Source organism: Protopterus annectens, chromosome 8.part0, assembly GCF_019279795.1.
Source record: "Protopterus annectens isolate FY-2018-M chromosome 8.part0, PAN1.0, whole genome shotgun sequence".
In the NCBI taxonomy this organism is placed as follows: Eukaryota; Metazoa; Chordata; order Ceratodontiformes; family Protopteridae; genus Protopterus; species Protopterus annectens.
In genome coordinates, this window is record NC_056741.1 from 1,773,384,604 (window position 1) to 1,773,404,434 (window position 19,831).

The 19,831-nt window shown below is 38.7% G+C and overlaps 1 protein-coding gene across 1 annotated transcript in view; it reads left to right on the plus strand.

Moving 5' to 3' along the window:
• The window catches only part of LOC122808563 (cytochrome P450 2J2-like), a 555,879-nt gene that overhangs the window by 170,237 nt on the left and 365,811 nt on the right, over window positions 1-19,831 (plus strand). The window contains exon 2 of the mRNA XM_044079519.1: window positions 13,010-13,172. Coding sequence (XP_043935454.1) covers window positions 13,010-13,172 — 163 coding nt within the window. The remainder of the gene's footprint in view (window positions 1-13,009; window positions 13,173-19,831) is intronic.

Here is a 19,831-nt window from a genome sequence, read left to right on the forward strand (position 1 = left end):
AAATGAGTGAATAGTTAGGGCAGCGTTTTAAAGAAAATTGGCTGACAAACAAGAAAATGCTGAAATTTAAAAGTGAGCAATAAAACTGTTTAGATATTTTCAGTTTATATTAAATAACTTGCAGATGTAGCATCATTGTATTTTACTTCAGCAAATTAGGAATCTATTTTCAGGTGTATTTCTTTCTTTCTGGCAAAATATAACAGTATAGGTTACCCTTTTCTAAGTAACATCAAAGTCATAAAATAGCACAATCAATAAATAAACAACTGTAACATCATGCAATAATAAACTATCGAAAAACAAAACTGCACATCTAATAAAATATACTTTCAAAAAATACCTAAAATAATAAATAAAAAAAAAATTTTTTAACCACTTCATGTAAGTGGCTTTGACAGCTATACTTCTTTACTTAAATAAACTAACTGCATAGTCTCACAACTGAGGAGAAAAGGCAAAGCCAGCTACTTTGAAACAAAAAACAAAAACTCTGTTATGCTCTCCAAGTCTGCATTACTCTGATCTCTGGAATACAAAAGTACATCTGCATCCACTATTCAAAAAATAAATCAAAACTTTTAAAACTAAACAGTCACAAAACCAAAGCATAAAGTAAATAAAGTTGCCAGGGCTGTCATTCAATCCATTTGCTATAACTAAGGTTTGGTTAGTGAAGCTATCAGTGGAATGGCATGTTTCCAAAGGTACACAATCCCAGTAAAAGTATCCTCTCAGTATTCTTATATGTATTCTTATAATATCTCAGAGTTTGGAGCTCTTTGGCAGATAAGCTATTGTTTCTTACAATATTATATTACTGTTTATCATTTTAAGGTGCATTAATTAAAATTCCCATCCATTTTTTTATCCTTACTCTATTTTTTTTTTCTTTTTTTCTTTTCTTTTTTTATGAGATCTTTGCTTATGTGTTAGTACTCCTGTCACAAAAAGGCTGATTCTCTGGTTTGCTTCTCAGCTGGATACCTTCCATGCAGACTTTGCCTGTGTTCCCTTTCTCTGCACTGAATTCTACCTCCTGGTCCAGTTTCCTCTCACATTCTATAGACATGTACTGGCAATTTTACAAAGAACCAATAAGAGCCTGTGTGTGTGTGTGTGTGTGTGTGTGTGTGTGTGTGTGTGTGTGTGTGTGTGTGTGTGTGTGTGTGTGTGTGTGTGTTTGTATGTATGGGCCTTAAGGGGTATTGACAGACTCATACATTAGAACTTAGGTTGATTACATCTCTCTCACTAAAACTATTCAAAATGTACATTTCAGAAGTAAGTTTTATTTAGCAGAGGAAATTTTATTGTGATAGGCTCATTCTATCTTCAGTGTATAGGCTTGCAAACTGCTGTAACATTCTCAAGTTCAGTTCATATCATCTATCAGTAGATGTTTAACTCGTCATGTCTTTTCCTAGAAAACATTTAACAACATTCATGTCATCTGTCATTCTAAATGTTTCATTTATTCCAAATGTTCTTATTGTCTCACTGCACTCATGCTAGCAGTTTATTTCATAGGTCATCAGTCCTATCTGTGAAGAAATATCCCCTCATATCTTCAGAGCGGTTGGTTCCTGCTACCTGACATTGTACTCCTCCTCCTGATGTGTTTAGGATGAGCTAGCTATCTCATGTGTTTTATTTCGGATGATCTGGCTAGCTCATGTGTTACATTTAGGATGAGCTGGCTATCTTGTGTTACATTTAGGATGAGCTGGCTATCTTGTGTTACATTTAGGATGAGCTGGCTATCACATGTGTTACATTTAGGATGAGCTGGCTATCTCATGTGTTACATTTAGGATGAGCTGGCTATCTCATGTGTTTTATTTCGGATGATCTGGCTAGCTCATGTGTTACATTTAGGATGAGCTGGCTATCTTGTGTTACATTTAGGATGAGCTGGCTATCTCATGTGTTACATTTAGGATGAGCTGGCTATCTCATGTGTTACATTTAGGATGAGCTGGCTATCTTGTGTTACATTTAGGATGAGCTGGCTATCACATGTGTTACATTTAGGATAAGCTAGCTATACTTATGTTACCTTGTGTATTCATATCATCTCTTCTTTGGTTAAATAAGAACAGTCCCAGTTCCTTAAATTTCTATTCATGCATTTTATCACCTATCTCTTCTGGTTACTTTCCACTGAACTCCTTTCATTAAGCTAGTATATCTCTTTAAGCTCGTGAGAAAAAATTACATAATGCTGTAGATATGGTCTCACTACTGCTTGGTGCAGTGAAATTATTTTATTTGTCTTGTCTTATACATTAATACATTTCAGAGTACATCCAACTATGTTACTTGCTGCAGCTTTCTCTCATTATTCTTGAGAGTCCAATTGCTACTGCCCTCTTTTTAGAAAACACTACGTACTGGGAATACTTTGCCCAGAAGTAATAAACACCTGCATACTGTATGCACCTATCGTAGCCTCACCTGCAGTGGATGGTTATATAGTTGGTTGAAAACCGACTTGTACAATATGGAGCATCTCTAGTAGGGCAAGGTCCGATATTGCCTTTTAGGCAAGACACAGATCACCTCTGAGCAATCTGTATGATACCAAGTAGAGTGATAGTGATTTAAGCCTGTCCGCATAGGATAGGTGTTGGAGACCATGGATTCTCTTTGTGAGGTATTTCTGTTGCCTTTCCAGTTGGTGCAGGTGTTTAGAGAGGTACATACCAAATGGGCCATTATACCCAATTATAGGTCTAATAAAGGAGGAGTACTGAGAGGTAATAACCTCCTTTTTTCTGGATGCAATCCCTTTACTTATAAGATGAACCAGGTAAAAGTTTTTTTGACCACCTCCACCATGTGATGGTTGAATGTGAGATTTTTTTTTTTTTTTAATGTTTCCTTATTTGTTATCTTGTTAATTTCATTGTTCTATCTTGGAGCCTCTACTGAAAATGGACATGTATCCAGTTAGACTAGTCCGGTCAACAAATGTAAAATAAATAAAATAAATAAATAAATTGTCAGCCTGAGTACCCAGGTCTCTCACCATAGGTTGTGTGCTTAGGGGGTTGCCATTGATGTGGTAATCAGAAGGGGCCATGTTTTTACCAAATGGTATGATAATACATTTTTTTTGCATTTAACTTAAGGCCTTGACTTTGGCACCAGTTATTTATAGCTTTGAGACCGTCTTGCAGTATGTTAACATCAATTGGGAGTGAATGACAGCACCCAACTTACAGTCATCTGCAAACTTGGTCAGCCATAGGCCCTTTGTCATTGCCTAGACCTCTGAGAAGTATATGCCAAACAGTAGGGGTCCCAGGACAGATCCCTGGGGAACACCACTGGTGACAGATCTGCTGTTCGAGGTGGCAACACCTATTTTGACCTTGCGGGTCCTATCATTGAGCCAGTTGGTCACCCATCTGACTAGATAGGGATTAACACCAAATTGTGTTAACTTTACAATGATGCCCAAGTGAGGATTGAGTCAAAGGCCTTCGCCAGGTCAAGGTAACATGTATGTACTGACTTACCCTCATGCAGGGCCTTGGTGACAGTCTCAAAGAAGTCATCTAGGTTCAACAGGCAAGATCTGCCCCTGACAAATCCAAATTGGGTAGGGTCGAGTGCTTGGAGATTATCTATGTCCTTGTTTATGAGATCCATAATAATACGCTCCATGATTTTACAGATAAGACTTGTCAAGTTGATGGAGCAATAGTTTCCCGGGTCAGTAGTGGCACCACCTTTGTGCAAAGGGATGACAATGACAGTTCTCCACTCTTCTGGAATGAAGCCTGTACTTAGGCTGTGGTTGAATAGGATGCTCAATGGCAAAGCTAGTTCTTGCTGAAGATGGTGAAGAATACAGCCTGGGATACTATCAGGTCCCATGGAAGCTGTGTTCTTTGTCTTGGATAGGGCCCTTAACACTTGATCTACAGAAATGTGAGATGTGGGACAAGTATTAGTGATGCTGACTGGGCCTTTGGGGGATGTTAAGGGGCTAAAGTTTGTGCTGAACCTATCAGACAGCAGGTTGGCTAAGTCAGCAGGATCAGTGTAAGTGGTACTATTAAGTACTAGTTCAGAACAAACTTGGGCTTTGTCATGGAGGTTCCTAATGTAACTGAAGAAGGACTTGCGGTTTCCCTTTGTTTTGGAGGCTAATTTCAACTCATAATTGGCTTTGAAGGTTTTCACTAGTGATCTAATTTGCTTGTTGAGGCAGAGGAGGGAGTTTTACCAATTTGGAATTTGTTCCTTTTTACCCTTGGACAATAATTTATTCCTTTTGTTGTAAAGTCTGTTGATAGAGGATGTCCACCAGACAGGCTTGTGTTTCCTTGAGGAGCAGATTTTAGTTCTGTTAGGTATGCCTGAGTCCATGCAGTTGCATAGATGCTTGTATACTGCACTGGTTTGCTGTTCAGCATAGTTGTCTGCATCATCTGAGGGGGGAGGTGGTGTGAAGCTGCTGATACCCTCCCTTAGGAGGCTGTAGTCAGCTTTTGAGAAGTTTTTTAGCCTGGTTATGGCTGGGGAGGGGTTGGGTGGGACAGAAACTTCAAATGAGAAAGACAGATGATCTGATCTCACCAGGGAAGAACATACTATGAGAGTGGTGCAGCGGTTGCCCATGTTGGTGAGAACCAAGTCCAGTATGTTATCTCCCCTTGTGGGACCAGCTGATCTAGTATGTTAGAACTAATGAAGTCAAGGAATCGTTGGATGAATGCATTAGTGCGGGAATAGATCACCCAGTCTATGGTGGGGTAGTTGAAGTCATCAAGGATGAGGGTGTTAGGGGGTACCTTGATGGAGTCAAGTAGGTCCAGGAAGGAGGTGTCGGTGTCCTGAGGCATGGAGGGGGGTCTATAGCTGGCTATAACTTGGATGGGTGTCTTGCCAAATGTCAGTTGCACCTGGAGTAATTTCAGTGCGTCATGTTGGTAAACCAGTCTGGAGGTGTGCCTGTCCTTAATGAAGATAGAGACTCCACCACCCTTAGTCTTTCCAACCTCATTTTGGGGTCAGAAAGTGTGGGATGAGGTATAGTCTGGTAAGGGGTGCTCTCTGCAGCCTTGAACCAAGTTTCCGTGACTGCACAGACATCAGCATCTTCCAGTGTGAGGAGAGCCTCCAGTGAGTGCATTTTCAGATTAAGGCTCCTAGCATTGAGCAGCATGACCTTCAATTTGCTTTTTGACAGATCTTTTATGTTGAAAGATTTGTCTTTGGAGCATGACCTAAAAAAGGCTCAATGGGAGAGGCAAGAGCTTTGGCCAAGATTTTTGCTTACAAAATATATTGTAGTTTCAGTACTTTCATTCTGCAACTAGAACTCAACTGTATTAATAGTGGAGTTTATCTTGCATGTATAACTTCTTGTTACTATATTCTTGTAAGTATATCTCTTTATATAATTTTATATTTTATTTTATTTATTTATTTTTTTTACCTGTATATGGAGTTTTTCTCCTCAGGTCTCCACTGAAAATGGGCCTTTGGCTCCGTTAGACTAACCTGGTTAACAAATGACAATAAATAAATAAGATCCAGAACCACAGGGGTGACAGGTAGAGACCATCTCTGACAAAGCATCGTGACCTGTCAACCATGTCATCCCAGGCAGACAGACAGACACTGGATACCCTTAGAAAAACACCAGAAACTAAGCTAATTGTTGAAGTCAAACATTTTTTGTTGGTATTGTGGTATCATTCTTGGTGAAGGTAGGATGCTGCTTAGGGCTAGGATCATTCTTGCCTGGAACACATACTCTGAGAGGTCAAGCATGTCTCTTCATATAGTCTAGGGAGGTATGTCTCAAGTCGTTCACACCAACATTGACAATGACAGAGCCATACTTGTACCTGTTGTGGAGAAACTTGAGTGCGTGAGTGATGTGGTGAATTCTAGTGTCTGACAAACAGCTGACCATGACTTTCTACTTGTTGAGCCTGGTGAAGGGGACATAGGTGTGTCTCACTATCGAGTTGCCAATTTTGGTTTATTGTTATGCCTTATGCCTTATGTGCTGCGTTAATTTATTGTTTTACCTAATGGGCTGTGTTTCTGAGACACTGGTGGCTGACTACTGTGTGTGATGTGATTGGTGTTGTGTGTGGATTGTTTGTGAGTGTGTTTTGGGGGTCCCAGTTGTTTAGGCAAGTTTTTGTTGAGGACCCCTGCAAAGGTGGGCGTGTGGCTCTGTGATGTGGGTGGTGTGGTGCGTGCACTGTCAATCTCCTCTTTGTCAAGAGTACTGACTGTGGTGTGAGAGACCATGGATTCCAGCTTACTGATGTAGATGCATCTCTTACAAGTATAATAATTATGTGCTAGGAGAAGGGGACTGAAGGACGGGGAGAAGAGGACATAATTTAGTAGTAGAAGGGAACACTCATGGGTTTAAGTTTTTGGTATTAGAAGTAGTAGAAACTAGTGTTAGGGGTGGGGATCTTAGGAATAAGACAAAAGCAAGGGAACAAGCTTGGATTCTGTCACTTCAAGCAGATAAGCTTGGAGGATTGAATGAAATGGTTTCTTTGAAGCCTACACTTAAAGCATGCCCACTTCCACACTGATGTTTCTTGTATGTGTATATTTTTTATAGAGCAGTAGTATTTTTGTATGTTTTAATGGGCTGGATTGTATCAAATGTTGATAATAATTGCTGTGTTATGTATATATTGATACATGTTTTGTGTGTGTGTGTGTGTGTGTGTGTGTGTGTGTGTGTGTGTGTGTGTGTGTGTGTATATATATATATATATATATATATATTTTTTTTTTTTTTTTTTTTTTTTTTTTTTTTTTACTTTTTATACATTTGTGGTAGCAGAAAATGATGTAATGTAGCTGTTGCTTTATTAATGAACTGGGTTACTGAAGGGATTGTCTGATGAAGCGATCTGTTGACTCGTGAAAGTGCTAATCTATACCTACTTTTCATTAATAAATACAGTAACATATAGCCATGGTGGTCATGCACTTTGTTTTGTTTTGTGAAGTTCCTATTTCTGTTTTAAGTACTGTTCCTCTACCTAAGTGGTCTCCTGTTTTTGCTTTGCCATCCCAGAATTTAATTTCATCTCATAGTAGGTTTGATTTTTCTCACTTCTGATTTCCTTATTCCACCTGCCTTCAAATTCATGTTATGTTTGGATGTTCTACTAACTGGCAAAAGACAACTGGCCACAATCTGAGTGGTTAAGTTGCTTTAGCCAAAATATGTAAATCAATGACAGGCAATTTGTCAAACTGCACAGCATGAAGGGGAGGAAGAGATACAAAAAGAATGAGTGGGAGGAAGGAGGTATTGCTAGAGAGAAGGAAGAAATGCTACTGCATGGAAGGTGGAAGTAACATGTCCATCACAGGATTTCAGGGAGTAACAAGATGTGCATTCCATGGGTCCCTGTGATAGTTCAAAGCCCTTGCCACCATTCGCACAACTAGCCCTGATGCTGACTGCTGTTTCTTTCCTGTCTCTGACTTCTTAACACATCCATTGAGATAACTTTCATATCAGTCAGGCAGCAGAGTGGAGTGATACTCCGTTATAATAATGTGTAGCTTTCTGATGTTTGAGTTTGGTTCTTTCATCCTCCATTTTACTACTGCAAGACCTGGAATCGATGTATCCTTTGTAGCAGTTCCCACAACCTCCCAGTTATCAAGGCAATGAAGTCTGCTGAGCCTCCTTGGATATAAAATATACATGATTGTTGTTGTTGTATCTTTTGGCTTTTCGGGGTCGCCACAGCGGAACTCCGGTCCGCTAATGATTGGCAGTAGATTTTTACGTACCAACTTGCCAGGCCTGATGCACAACCTTCAACGAAGGAACGCCCATTCACGCATGTTGCCACACAGAAGACGCTTTAGCTGAGAATCGAACAGGACAACGTCTTACTGTGAGGTGACAACACTACCGCAGCACCACCACCACAGTATAAAATATACATGATTAAATACATAAATATTTATTTATGGATAATAAATACATAGCCATACATTTCAAGATTGCACTTGTCTTTCATTTGTCTCTTCATTACTTTTGGCTTTGTTGAGAATTATTGGCCAAAATAGTTGAAAGATATGGCTCTGTGTGATAGTGATGCTATCTTCCAACTTCATAGCACATGTCCTGAAAAAAAAATGGGGCTATAGTACCAAACAGAGAAAAGAACTGGCATTGTATTGCTTAGTGCAAGTCACATATGAGGTAACTGAGTTACATGCATTGAGTTAGTATGCACTGTGTGAACAACATTAGTTATTATAGGGTAATGTATGGTATTATCACTGGAGAGGAATCCATAGTCATGCACCACAATATAAAACATTTTATGAAAGACAGGACAAATATGAGACATACTCAGGGGCAGTCTGGAAAACAATGAACAGTTGAGAATCATGGGAGCAATGATTTGCCATGCTGCCATCCTGTATAATATATCAGAGCACACAAAGAGAGTGGTTCACCCCCCCCCCCACCTGCCATAGTGGAGAGGTGATTCTTAGTTGCCCATGGACTGGATAACCCAGCTTCATGTGCACCTCTTACCCTTAGTAGTGAGTGATGGGAGGAGGGATAGAAAACACTACTTTGAATGCCTCTCAGATGATTTAATGGTAGCTGAGTGACTTAATCTTGTCAGAGTATATGTGTATTAAGATGGATATATAATGTCTTCTAATCCCAGTGGTACAGTGATAAGTACATATTGCTTTTTAGCAGTATCAGAAATGTTCATCCACGAGAACAGCCCTAGTTTCATAAAGTCACACCAATAGGTACCCTAATCTGATAGTATCCATTCTACCATCCTTGACCTCTCTTCCACATATTCTGACAACCATGGACTTTCAACTTCCTGTGGTTTCTTCTGCTGGTCTGGTTGATAGGGGCATCCTGAGACAGTATAGCAACTGCCTCATGTACATGGACAACCCTCTTCGTCTACAACCTAAGAAGACAATATGTGAGAGATGCAATTACATTAGGAATCTAGAATCCTTGCTGCCTCAGTCACAGGCCAGTACATCTGGCACTGAGAAAGTTGCCTGCACAAGCACCACACCTCTAACACCACCCACACCAGTACAGTACATTCCTACATATGTGAAGGCTATCAACAAAAACATACCTAAACAAAAGAAACCTCTGAGACAAAAGCACACATACACATCACTACCCACTGTACCAAGCACCACACATAGTACACATGCCTGTGTCTCACAGCCTCTAAGGCCCAGCCACAAACCCAACATAGTATCTATATTATATATCTATATATATATATATATATATATATATATATGTGTGTGTATCATATTTATATATATATATATATATATATATATATATATATATATATATATATATATATATATATATATATATATATATATATACACATACATCATACTGTCTTGAGACACACAGATGTGCCCCTCACCAGGTTTGACAAGGGAAAAGTCACGGTAACTTGCTTGTCAGAGGTAGAATCTGCCATATCACTCATGCACTCAAGTCTCTCAGGAACAGGTATGGTTATAACACTGTCATAGTCCATTTTGGTGTGAATGACTAGAGACATACCTCTCTGGACTATATGAAGAGAGACATGATTGAGCTCAATGAATATGTGTCCTAGACAGGTATGTCCCTAGCCTTAAGCAGCATCCTACTGCCACCCAGAATGATGCCTTAATACAAACTGAAAATGATTGACTTTAACAACTGGATTAGTTTCTGATGTCATTCCAAGGGGATCCAGTACCTGACAGCCTAGGAGGACATGATTGACAGACCACAGTGTTTTGCCAGAGATGGCCTTCATCTGTCTCCCCTGGGCTTCAGACTTCTGGCAAAGGCTTTTGCCTCCCCCATAGTGCATTTTTTCAGCAAAGTCACGAGGACAAAATTACCAATGTGAAACATTCTTCTAAATGAAATTTAAACGTCATGCTGCTAAACGCTAGGAGTCTTAACATGAAACTGCACTCATTGCAAGCATTCCTCTCCATGGAAGCCCTGGAAGGTGCTGAGATTTGTGCAGTCACTGACTTGTACTACTATACCTTCAGACCCCAAACGGAGGGCTACAAAGCCAAAGGAGGTGGAGTTTCAATATTTATCAAATACATACACACCTCCAGATTGGTCAAACAGCATGATGCACAAGAGATACTCCAGGTGCAGTTAACTGTTGGCAAAACACCTATTCAAATCATACCTAGCTACAGATCCCCAAACATGACACAGGAGGCCCACTCCACCTATGTGGACTTACTTGAATTCATCAAGATTCAACCCTCTACCCTGATCCAGGGCAACTTTAGCTACCCAGTCATGGAGTGGAAGACCCATTCTAGCTCAAACACAAACATCTAGAGATTTCTCGACTTCATCAATGGCAATGCATTGGATCAGCTGGTTGACACCCCCACAAAAGGTGAAAATATCCTGGACCTGCTACTAACCAACATGAGTAGCTACTGTAGCATCCCTACAGTGTCATCCTCCTTGGTAAGAGCCAACCATAAAGCAATCACTTTCAAAGTCACCAACTCCCTTGCCCCCCCCCCCCCTTGCCAGGGTCAAACAAAAAAACTCTTCCAAAGCTGACTACAACCTCCTGAGAACAGGTATAAGCAGCTTCATAGCCACCATCCCTTCAGTTGGAACAAGCACTAATGTCCAAACCTACACCAAAAAACTACATGAGCAACTATATAGCTACATGGGCTCAGCAATACCCGACAGGACCAAATTATCTTCCTCAAGGAAGAGTAAACATGTCTGGTGGACAGCAGCAATAAACAGACTCTATAATAAAAGGAAAAAAATGTTGTCCAGGACCAAGAAGGAGCAGAAGCCAAATTGGAAGCAATCTCTCCTTTGTCTGAACAAGCAAATAAGGTCACTGATGAAATCCTCTAAGGCTAACTTTGAGTCCAGAATGGCCACATCCACTAAGGATAATCACAAGGCCTTCTTCGCATACATCTGCAGTCTCTAAGGTAATTCCCAAGTCTGCTCTGTATTGGTGGTCAAAAATACCACGTACACAAATGCCCCAAAGATGTAGCCAACCTGTTGGCAGACAAGTTCAGTGAAAACTTTGCCTCCCTGCCCTCATCAGTAAACCAGGTCATCCCCAGCACCTGCCCCCCCATCACCAAAGAGCAGGTCATTAATGCTTTCTCAAAGGCAAAAAATACAGCCTCCACTGGACCCGACAACATCCCTGGCTGTGTCCTACATGAACTCAGGCAAGAGCTCTGAGCACCACTAGACACTCTATTCAACCAAAGTCTGTACACTGGCTTCATCCCAGCAGAATGGAGGACAGCCGCTGTCATTCCTCTATACAAAGGTGGAGCATCTACCAACACAGACAATTATAGGCTCATCAGCCTAACTAGCCTGATCTTCAAAGCCATGGAATGCATTATCATGGACTTTATAAACAAGGACATTGGCAACCGCCAAACACTTGATCCCACACAGTTTGATTTTGTCAAAGGGCAATCATGCCTATTAAACTTGGTTGCCTTCTTCAAAACAGTCACCAAAGCCATAGATGAGGAGTAGACAGTGCACACCACCTACCTTGACCTAGGCAAAGCCTTCGACATTATTCCCCCACTTGGGCATAATAGATAAACTCTCCCAGCTAGACATCAACTCATATGTTACCAGATGGATAGCTAACTGGCTCACTGATAGAACCCACTCAGTCAAAAATAGGAGAAGTCACCTCTACTAGTAGACCTGTAACAAGTGTCATACCCCTAAGATCAGTCTTGGGGCTCCTACTGTTTGGGATATACTTTTCTGAGGTGCAAGCCAAAGCCAGTGGTCTACAGCTAACCAAATTTACAGATGACTGCAAGTTGGGCACTGTCATAAATTCCCCTAGTGATGTGAACATCCTCCAAGAGGGTCTTATCCAAACTAATGACTGGTGCCAGAGCCATGGCCTCAAACTGAATACCAAGAAATACATCATTATCCCCTTTGGGGAAAATGGCATCCCCACTAATTATCAAATTAATAACAATGTACTAAGCATGCAATCAGTTGTGAGGGACTTGGGCACCCACAATGATAGCAACCTGACTATTGATCACCACGTTGCCTCCGTTGTATGGAAGGCTTTCTACATGGCTCACTTTATAAGTAAAGGTATCTCATCCAGGAACAAGGAGGTCATAACATCCTTCTATCCTGCCTTATAACACCCATTATTGAGTACAATGCCCCCTTCGGCATGTACCTTGCCAAGCACATGCAGCAGTTGGAGAGACCACAGAGGTTTCTGACCAGGAAAATCCAGGGTCTCAAACACCTATTCTATACAGATAGGCTAAAAGCCCTGTCCCTCTACTCAGTCTTGTACAGACAGCTCAGAAATTACCTGTGTCTGGCATACACGGCCATCTCAGACTCAGCCTTGATGGAGTTGCTGCATATCCATAAGTCAAACTCCACTCACACAATTCTCATGCAAGGCTTTGACCTGGTCTGTGACGTTAATAGATCTTGTTGGCAGGACAGATTTGTGTTCCAATGACTCCCCCATCTATGGAATAGGCTCCCTCTCCATGTCAAGCAGAGTACCTCACTGCCCCTCTTTAAGAGGAACCTGGATGACTGAATGGGAAACAAAATATACCATTGGGATCCCACATGTGTCCCTGCTGGACAAGGAAAACAGGTGCTAACTTTGTGGTAACATGAGTGAAATTCTTGGCTAGGCTTGTAACAGTCTCCAGGCCAATAGCCTAGTATCGTGCTGTGAACCTACGAACCTATAAGTCCAGAAAACTTCTTAGTGATTGACAAGAAATGGACAATAACACTTGTTTATTTGTTTTAGCACAATTTAGAAAACTATTGATTCTAAAATTGCATTAATTTTTTGGATAGAAAAAGAAAAAGAAAAAAAGGATTTTAAAAATTACATGATGGTCCTAATTCTTTGTGTTTGTTTTATAGCTGGCTAAGAAGTATGGGAATGTGTTCAGCATCTACATGGGCAACAATCTCGTAGTCGTTCTGCATGGATATCATGCACTAAAGGAAGCCCTAGTAAACTATGGGCCTTTGTTTGCTGACAGACCAGTTGATCCAATGCTTGACAGGCTGCTAGAGAACAGAGGTAAGCAGTCGTATAACATGTATTCTATTTGTATGTCTGCGCATCACAAAAAATGGTTGGCATCTTCAACATACAATATACACAAACATGAGGGGAATAGTAGTTTTGAACATGCAATCGCATATCATGTCACCAACTTGGGTATCAATCAGGTTATGTATAAAAAAAAAAAATAAAGGGGGGAGGTTTTGTATAAGAAATGGAAGATGAAACAGAAACATTTGGAAAACAGTGACACTTGCAATTCACCCAGGACAAAATAATAATTTTTAGCATATAATGATATATCTTGTTAAACATGGAAACAGAAGGATGAAAATATTTAATATTACTATGCATGCTAAATAATGGTTTCATTACTTGTGATCTCATCAGGATGGTTAATGATAAGTTTTTGGAGCATAAGCTAGGAAAATCAAGATAATTTTTATTTATTTTTAGTTTATTTTACATTTGTTTACCGGGATAGTCCGACTGGACACAGGTCCATTTACAGCAGAGGCCTTGGGAGAAAAGCTCCATACATTTTAGTTCCAGTTTACAATAAGTTCACAAATCAAATGTTCAGACATAGATTATGTACAATTTCTGGTAAGTTCAGAACATTACAATAAGTTCAAGCCTCAGATGATCAGACATAGATTATGTACAATGTATGATGTTCAGCACTTCAAATGTTCAGGTATAGATTATGTACAGTTCACAATAAAGTTCAGCAGATTGAAATAAATTGTTGTACAGTGTCAAACAATATACTATATATATCAGACAGTGAGAGTAGAAATTGTGGTCACAAGAGATATGTTTGAATGTTATGGGATGCATGGGCATATCCATTTATTCATGAGATGGACTTTTAGAGAGCTTTTAAAGATATTGGATGATGTAGCTGAGGTAAGGTTAGGGGGAAGGTTATTCCAGTTTCTTGCTATGCTGTGAGAGAATAGGGCTTGTCCTGCGTAGTTGTTGGCCAGGAAGTGGTGTATCAAGAGTCAATCAGTTTATTCAGTGAGTTTGTGCACTGGACAAATCTCCCAGGTAAGTAGTAATTTTCTTTTGGGAACATTATTTATAGTGCTACAATCCTGCCCGTGTTCTGGGATACATTCCACTTACAGGTATAGCTAAGGGGAGTGTAATAGTTACTTTTTTAGGTTGGTTCGTATTTTATACTATTGAATACTGGAGCTTAGATCTGCTCGTTGTTAATGAGCAAGGAGATTTTAAGTTCTGTTTTGTTGTCACCTAGTGGCGTAGAGGGGCAATATCCATTAAATGTACTAGCGTACATTGTTTTACACTAGAAAAAAAGAAACTAAGCTGGGAGTGGGGGGGGGTGGACACACTCAAGGTAATTCCGCGAGTGTGCCAGTCCTCTTACAGACTTCTATGTCTAAACTATTTAAAAAACAAAAACTATTAATCAAACAGGCCGTAGGCTGTAACCTACACTGTGCGTTTGAGGATGCTTCCTTGTTGTCCAGTACTTTGGGAGCTTGTTAGGACTACTCTGTGCGTATTTGTAGAGTTTCCAAGTGGGGGGAAAGCTCAAAATAAAAAAAAACAAGCTTTCAGACTGTAAAAAAGAAGAGAGTAGATGTTATGCTTAAAGGAGAGTGAAAGTAAGGTGGAGAGAATAGCTAGAGGGTGAAGAGCAGAAGAGGAGTTGAGCGTGCAGGTATGGGCAGAGCAGGTTCAACACATAACAAATAACATTTGTTTTGTCGATTTGCCAGGTAGAGTAATGTGAAAGGTAGAGTAGAGGTACATCTATAGTGTCACATATAACTGTCATACAGAAAAGCCAAAAAGGCAATGACAAGCATAAACCTCCAGATAAACCAGCATATTCACTGTGCATACCTTAAACCTCATTTAAAGGAGGCCCATGGGGTACGCAAAAATGATCCTTTAAGGATATTCAAATGTTCCACCTCAAAGGCTTTTGAATATCCACTGACATTTTACCTCTTTGATAATACAATAAGGTGTTTAAAGCCAAACTCCACTAGGTACAGACATGACATATGACAAGTGTTGCCTTTTTCTATGGGCTTGTCAGTAAAGCAAAAGTTATTACTTTGGCCATTCTCTGAGAAATCTCAGCTTATAAAACAATTTGGTGTCTTTAAAATTAGTGTGATTACAAAATATCCCAAACAGTAAACACAAAGGGTTAAAAGGTCACACATAAAAGCCAACAACAAAGAAGCAAATTAATGAAATAGTAACCAAATGAATATTTTCTGAAATAAATGTTTTACAGATGAATTGCATATATTTTAAAGTTCTTGTATATATATTCACAAGCATTTTAATGTTATTCACCTGCTACTGCCTCAGCAGCTCAATAGGTAGTATATTTAGTTTTGGTGCAGAGGGCTGTGTGTTCTATTCCCACACAAGGTAGGTAGATTAGTTGAAGGGAAGGGTTGGCATAATGGCTAAAGTCTTTACCTTACAGATGCGTCGTACAAGATTTGGTTCTAATCTCTGGTTAGTAGCTAGGCTTGTAAAAGTCTGCAAACTGATAGCCTAGTATTTGGGTATGAATTTATAATTGCTTTAACAGGCTGCTACAGTCACTATTATCCAGAAGCAGTTCCTTATCTCAGTAAGCCTTGATGAAGTTACCAGGAATTTCTCTGGGTTCATTTGAATATTACCTGTAGATGTTTAGCATTATCTGTTTGCACTTAAATCAATAATTGCAAAATCATTTAACAGCCATGTTATTGAACAATATCAGTTTAAAGCTTACTTGATACATAACACAACAGCCAGTGATATGTGTCATCACCTAAAACAGGTAAAGCAGTACTAAGTGATGATGTTTGTATGGAATTATGGAAACATGGGAAGAACAGCCTAGCCTTGTATGAAAGCCCAAAAATACTGCTGAAAATGTGTGCCTAACTTTAATGGTTAAAGGCACAGCATGACCATCCACATAAAACAGGGTTTATTACATCAAGCTTTCGAGTTGAAACTCTTTTTCAAGAATGAGTCAATACATTAAAACCACAGAATAAATATGCAGCACCAGCCAATCACATAACATAACTCATAAACACATTATATAATTATGCAATTTATATAATTAATTAATCGACTAAACCTAAAACTTCACTAAAAACAATAATCAACTTAATAGTAAAATGCTTCATTACAGCCTAAAAACTTCACAAAGTAAATATAACATTCTAACTGACATATGCTTGTCTTAGTTTTAAAATAGGTTTGATACTGTTGGTTTTATTAAGCCCTAGGTAGACGTCAGATCTAAAAAAAATATATCCATTTATATTCTGCTCTTTCTGTGCAATTCACAATGTCCCCTCCCCTCTTATTCTTACAAACTGTCTGCAGTATCTTAAATTTAAAAACATGCTCATTTCCACAATGTAAAATATGCTTACTAAGTGCTTTTGTTTCAACCCCTCTTCTTATGTCAGAAAAATGGGAGGCAATTCTCTCCTTAAATTTGCAGCTGGTTTTACCAACATAAAAACATAAACATTTCTCACAGTTAGCCAAATAAACTAAGTTTTCATTATTTCACATCCCAAATGCATTAAAAATAAAATTGGCTTGTGTTATAGGATGTATAAATTCTGTCTCAATATTAATAAACTTACAAAAAACACAATTATAGCAAGGGACTGTACACATATTAAATATATGTAGCTCTTCATTTCTACCAAAATCTTTATAACAGAGAAGTTAAGATTCTTCTCTTTCTTATATACAAAATAATTCCTTTCTCCTACTATTTTCCTAACAACGTCAGAACTAAGTCCAATTTCTTTTAATTATGGACTGAATCTGTTTAGAATGTCTATTATACTTCATCATGTATCCTAGTTTATTAAATCCAGCTTCTTTCACAGAGCTATTGTTCTGTGTATTGTTGCCTTCTCTAAGTAAATATGGTTTGGCCATACTAGGCCTTTCAGATCTAACATATTCTGCATTCTTAGTTAATAAACCTCTCTTATAGCCTCTTGACAAAAAGTCCTGTGTCATAGTATTAATCTCAGCTGCAAACCCCTCTTCAGTAGTATTTAGCTTACTGGCTCTCAAGAACTGATGTTTTACTACTCCTTTATAAGCTTATTAAGCAGGCAAAGAGGAACACCACAAAGGAAAGACTTAGTGGCGAGACTAAAGGTAGGCCCTGTAACAAGAAGCAGAAAGACTTAGCAGGACATACTGTTGTTAACTTGTCTGGTTTTGAAATTTCTGAAATGGAACTGACATTACTAGATATGGGATTAACTTTTATTCTATCTGGTAATGGTTTATTGAATGACAGCATTACAGAGTTAAGAATGTTAGGAATTCAGATCTGAAAATGTTATTTGGGAATAATAATTTATGTATTTATTTATTTATTTATTTATTTATTTATTTTACATTTGTTGACCGGGCTAGTCCAGCTGGCTATATGTCCATTTTCAGCAGAGGCCCGGGGAGAAAAGCTCCTCAAAAACGCAGTAAAATTTATATATAAAAATAACAATATTTAACAGGTACAGGTACAATACAAAATTAAGGAATTATATACATAATAGATTTTACAGATGTGGGTACATTAAATATATAAGCAAATATTTTCACTTCAAAACATGTCTGCTTACAGCATCATATGACTTGTAACATTTACAACAACTCCACGAAACGTTCCCAAATCGAAGGATCTATGCACACTTGAACTCCAAACACGATACTGATGTAAAACCAACAGATAAATGAATTTATTTTTAAGCCGTTTGACAAACGCTTTTCGTCAGAGCATTCTCCAACTTCTACAGAATACAAAATGAACAAACAGTGCCACTCCCCAATCATTCATATAAATACCCCTGTGGTTGTCTCGATCACATGATTACAAGTGCTTTCTTAAAAAAACCCTATGTGCATCTCGTTAAAACTTATACTTGTTAAAACCAATTCCCAGTCTACTGTTTCACAATAAAATCCACCACTAAGGGTTCGTACCTTCAACCCCTGTATACTGTTATACCTGTAACTCATAAATTACATAGCAGAATATTTCTATTAATAAACACTATTTCAGTTCAACGGAAGCGGCAATACCTCCCAGCAGCAAGGGAAACTCCGTCTCCTATGGACTGAATAAACTCTTGATCTCAAGGAGCAAGAGATCATAAATCACAATTCTGTTTTAAAACTAGTATATTGTAGTCGACAGGTTCAGTATTATATGTTTTTAGTGTATACAATACACATCCAATATATTATTCTTAGTAGTTCTGTTGTGTTACAATAATAATTTTTGGACTTATTTATAATCTGACAGAAGTTTCTACAGTTTGATCTAATGTCTATGTATATGTTCAACATGTGTATATCTAATATATATGTCTATGCTAATGTTTTTTTTGGTTTAATGTAATTTTCGATATCGTTGGTAATATCAAATTTAAATATCGTAGGTTCAACGTGGACCAGCTTAGTAGCTGAATGTATAAAAAGGTTTTTCATGATATTAGATTTAACCAGCTGTCATTTATACTAATTATGAATATGTATTGAATTAAGTCATACTTTTGAGCGAGTTATCAGCTCGACTACAATATACTAGTTGTATACTATTGTTGAAGACATTTTAATAAAATATAAGGCCTGTTATCTTTATGGTTTTCAATAGGTAATTAGTATATACAGTTAATAAGACGGGTGTCTTTGTGAAAGAAGAATGTGTAGTTAGTCTGGGTTCACACAGGGACATAACCAATGGGATTTAAGGTAGGTTTTCAGCTTGTTTTAAATTGTGTTAGTGAAGAAAGGGAGGTCAGGTCACTGGGGAGAGAGTTCCAGGTTTTACCCACGGTATTAGAGAACAAAGAGTCACCAGCCATATTGTAGGTTTTACCTATTTGTACTAATATTTTATTAGATGAGTGTAGGGTCTTAAGGTTGTTGTAGGGGGAGATAAGGTTGGTAAGAATTGGAGTGTTAGTAGGCTGATACAGGATTTTATAGGCAACTGTTAATTGTTTGAATAGAAGTAAATTTGGCAACTCTAGCCATCCTAGTTGTTCATAATTAGTACAGTGATGGGTTCTGAATGTAGAGCCTGTTGCAAATCTAGCAATATTGTTGTAAGTGACAGCCAGTTTGTTCAAGTTGTTTTTTGAGAGGTTAGTATATATAGGGGAGGCATAGAGGAGGGTGGAGATTAAGTGGGTCTGGGCAATAGTAGCCCTTGCTAGTGGGGTGAGAAAGGATTTGATTCTATAGAGGGAGCCTAGTTTTTTGTTGACTGCTTTTATGGTACTGTTAATGTGAGTATCAAAGTTAAGGTTATTATCAATTAATACCCCTAGTAGTTTTATGGTTGAGTCAGGGGATATGATGGTTCCATTGTTTGATGTAACAGTAAAATATAGTGGGGAGGCCCTATGGGTGGGAGTGAAAAGTAGGAGCTTTGTTTTTTTGGGGTTCAAGATGAGGCAATGGTGTAGTAACCATTCCTCTACTGTGTTAAACACATTTTGGGTGAGGGACTGAAGGTCTGATGGAGTAGGGGCTGAGCATATTAATGTGGAGTCATCTGCGTATTGTATTGAGGTAGCTTGAGGAATTACAGAATGTAGGTCATTGATAAAAATGGAAAATAGAAGAGGTCCAAG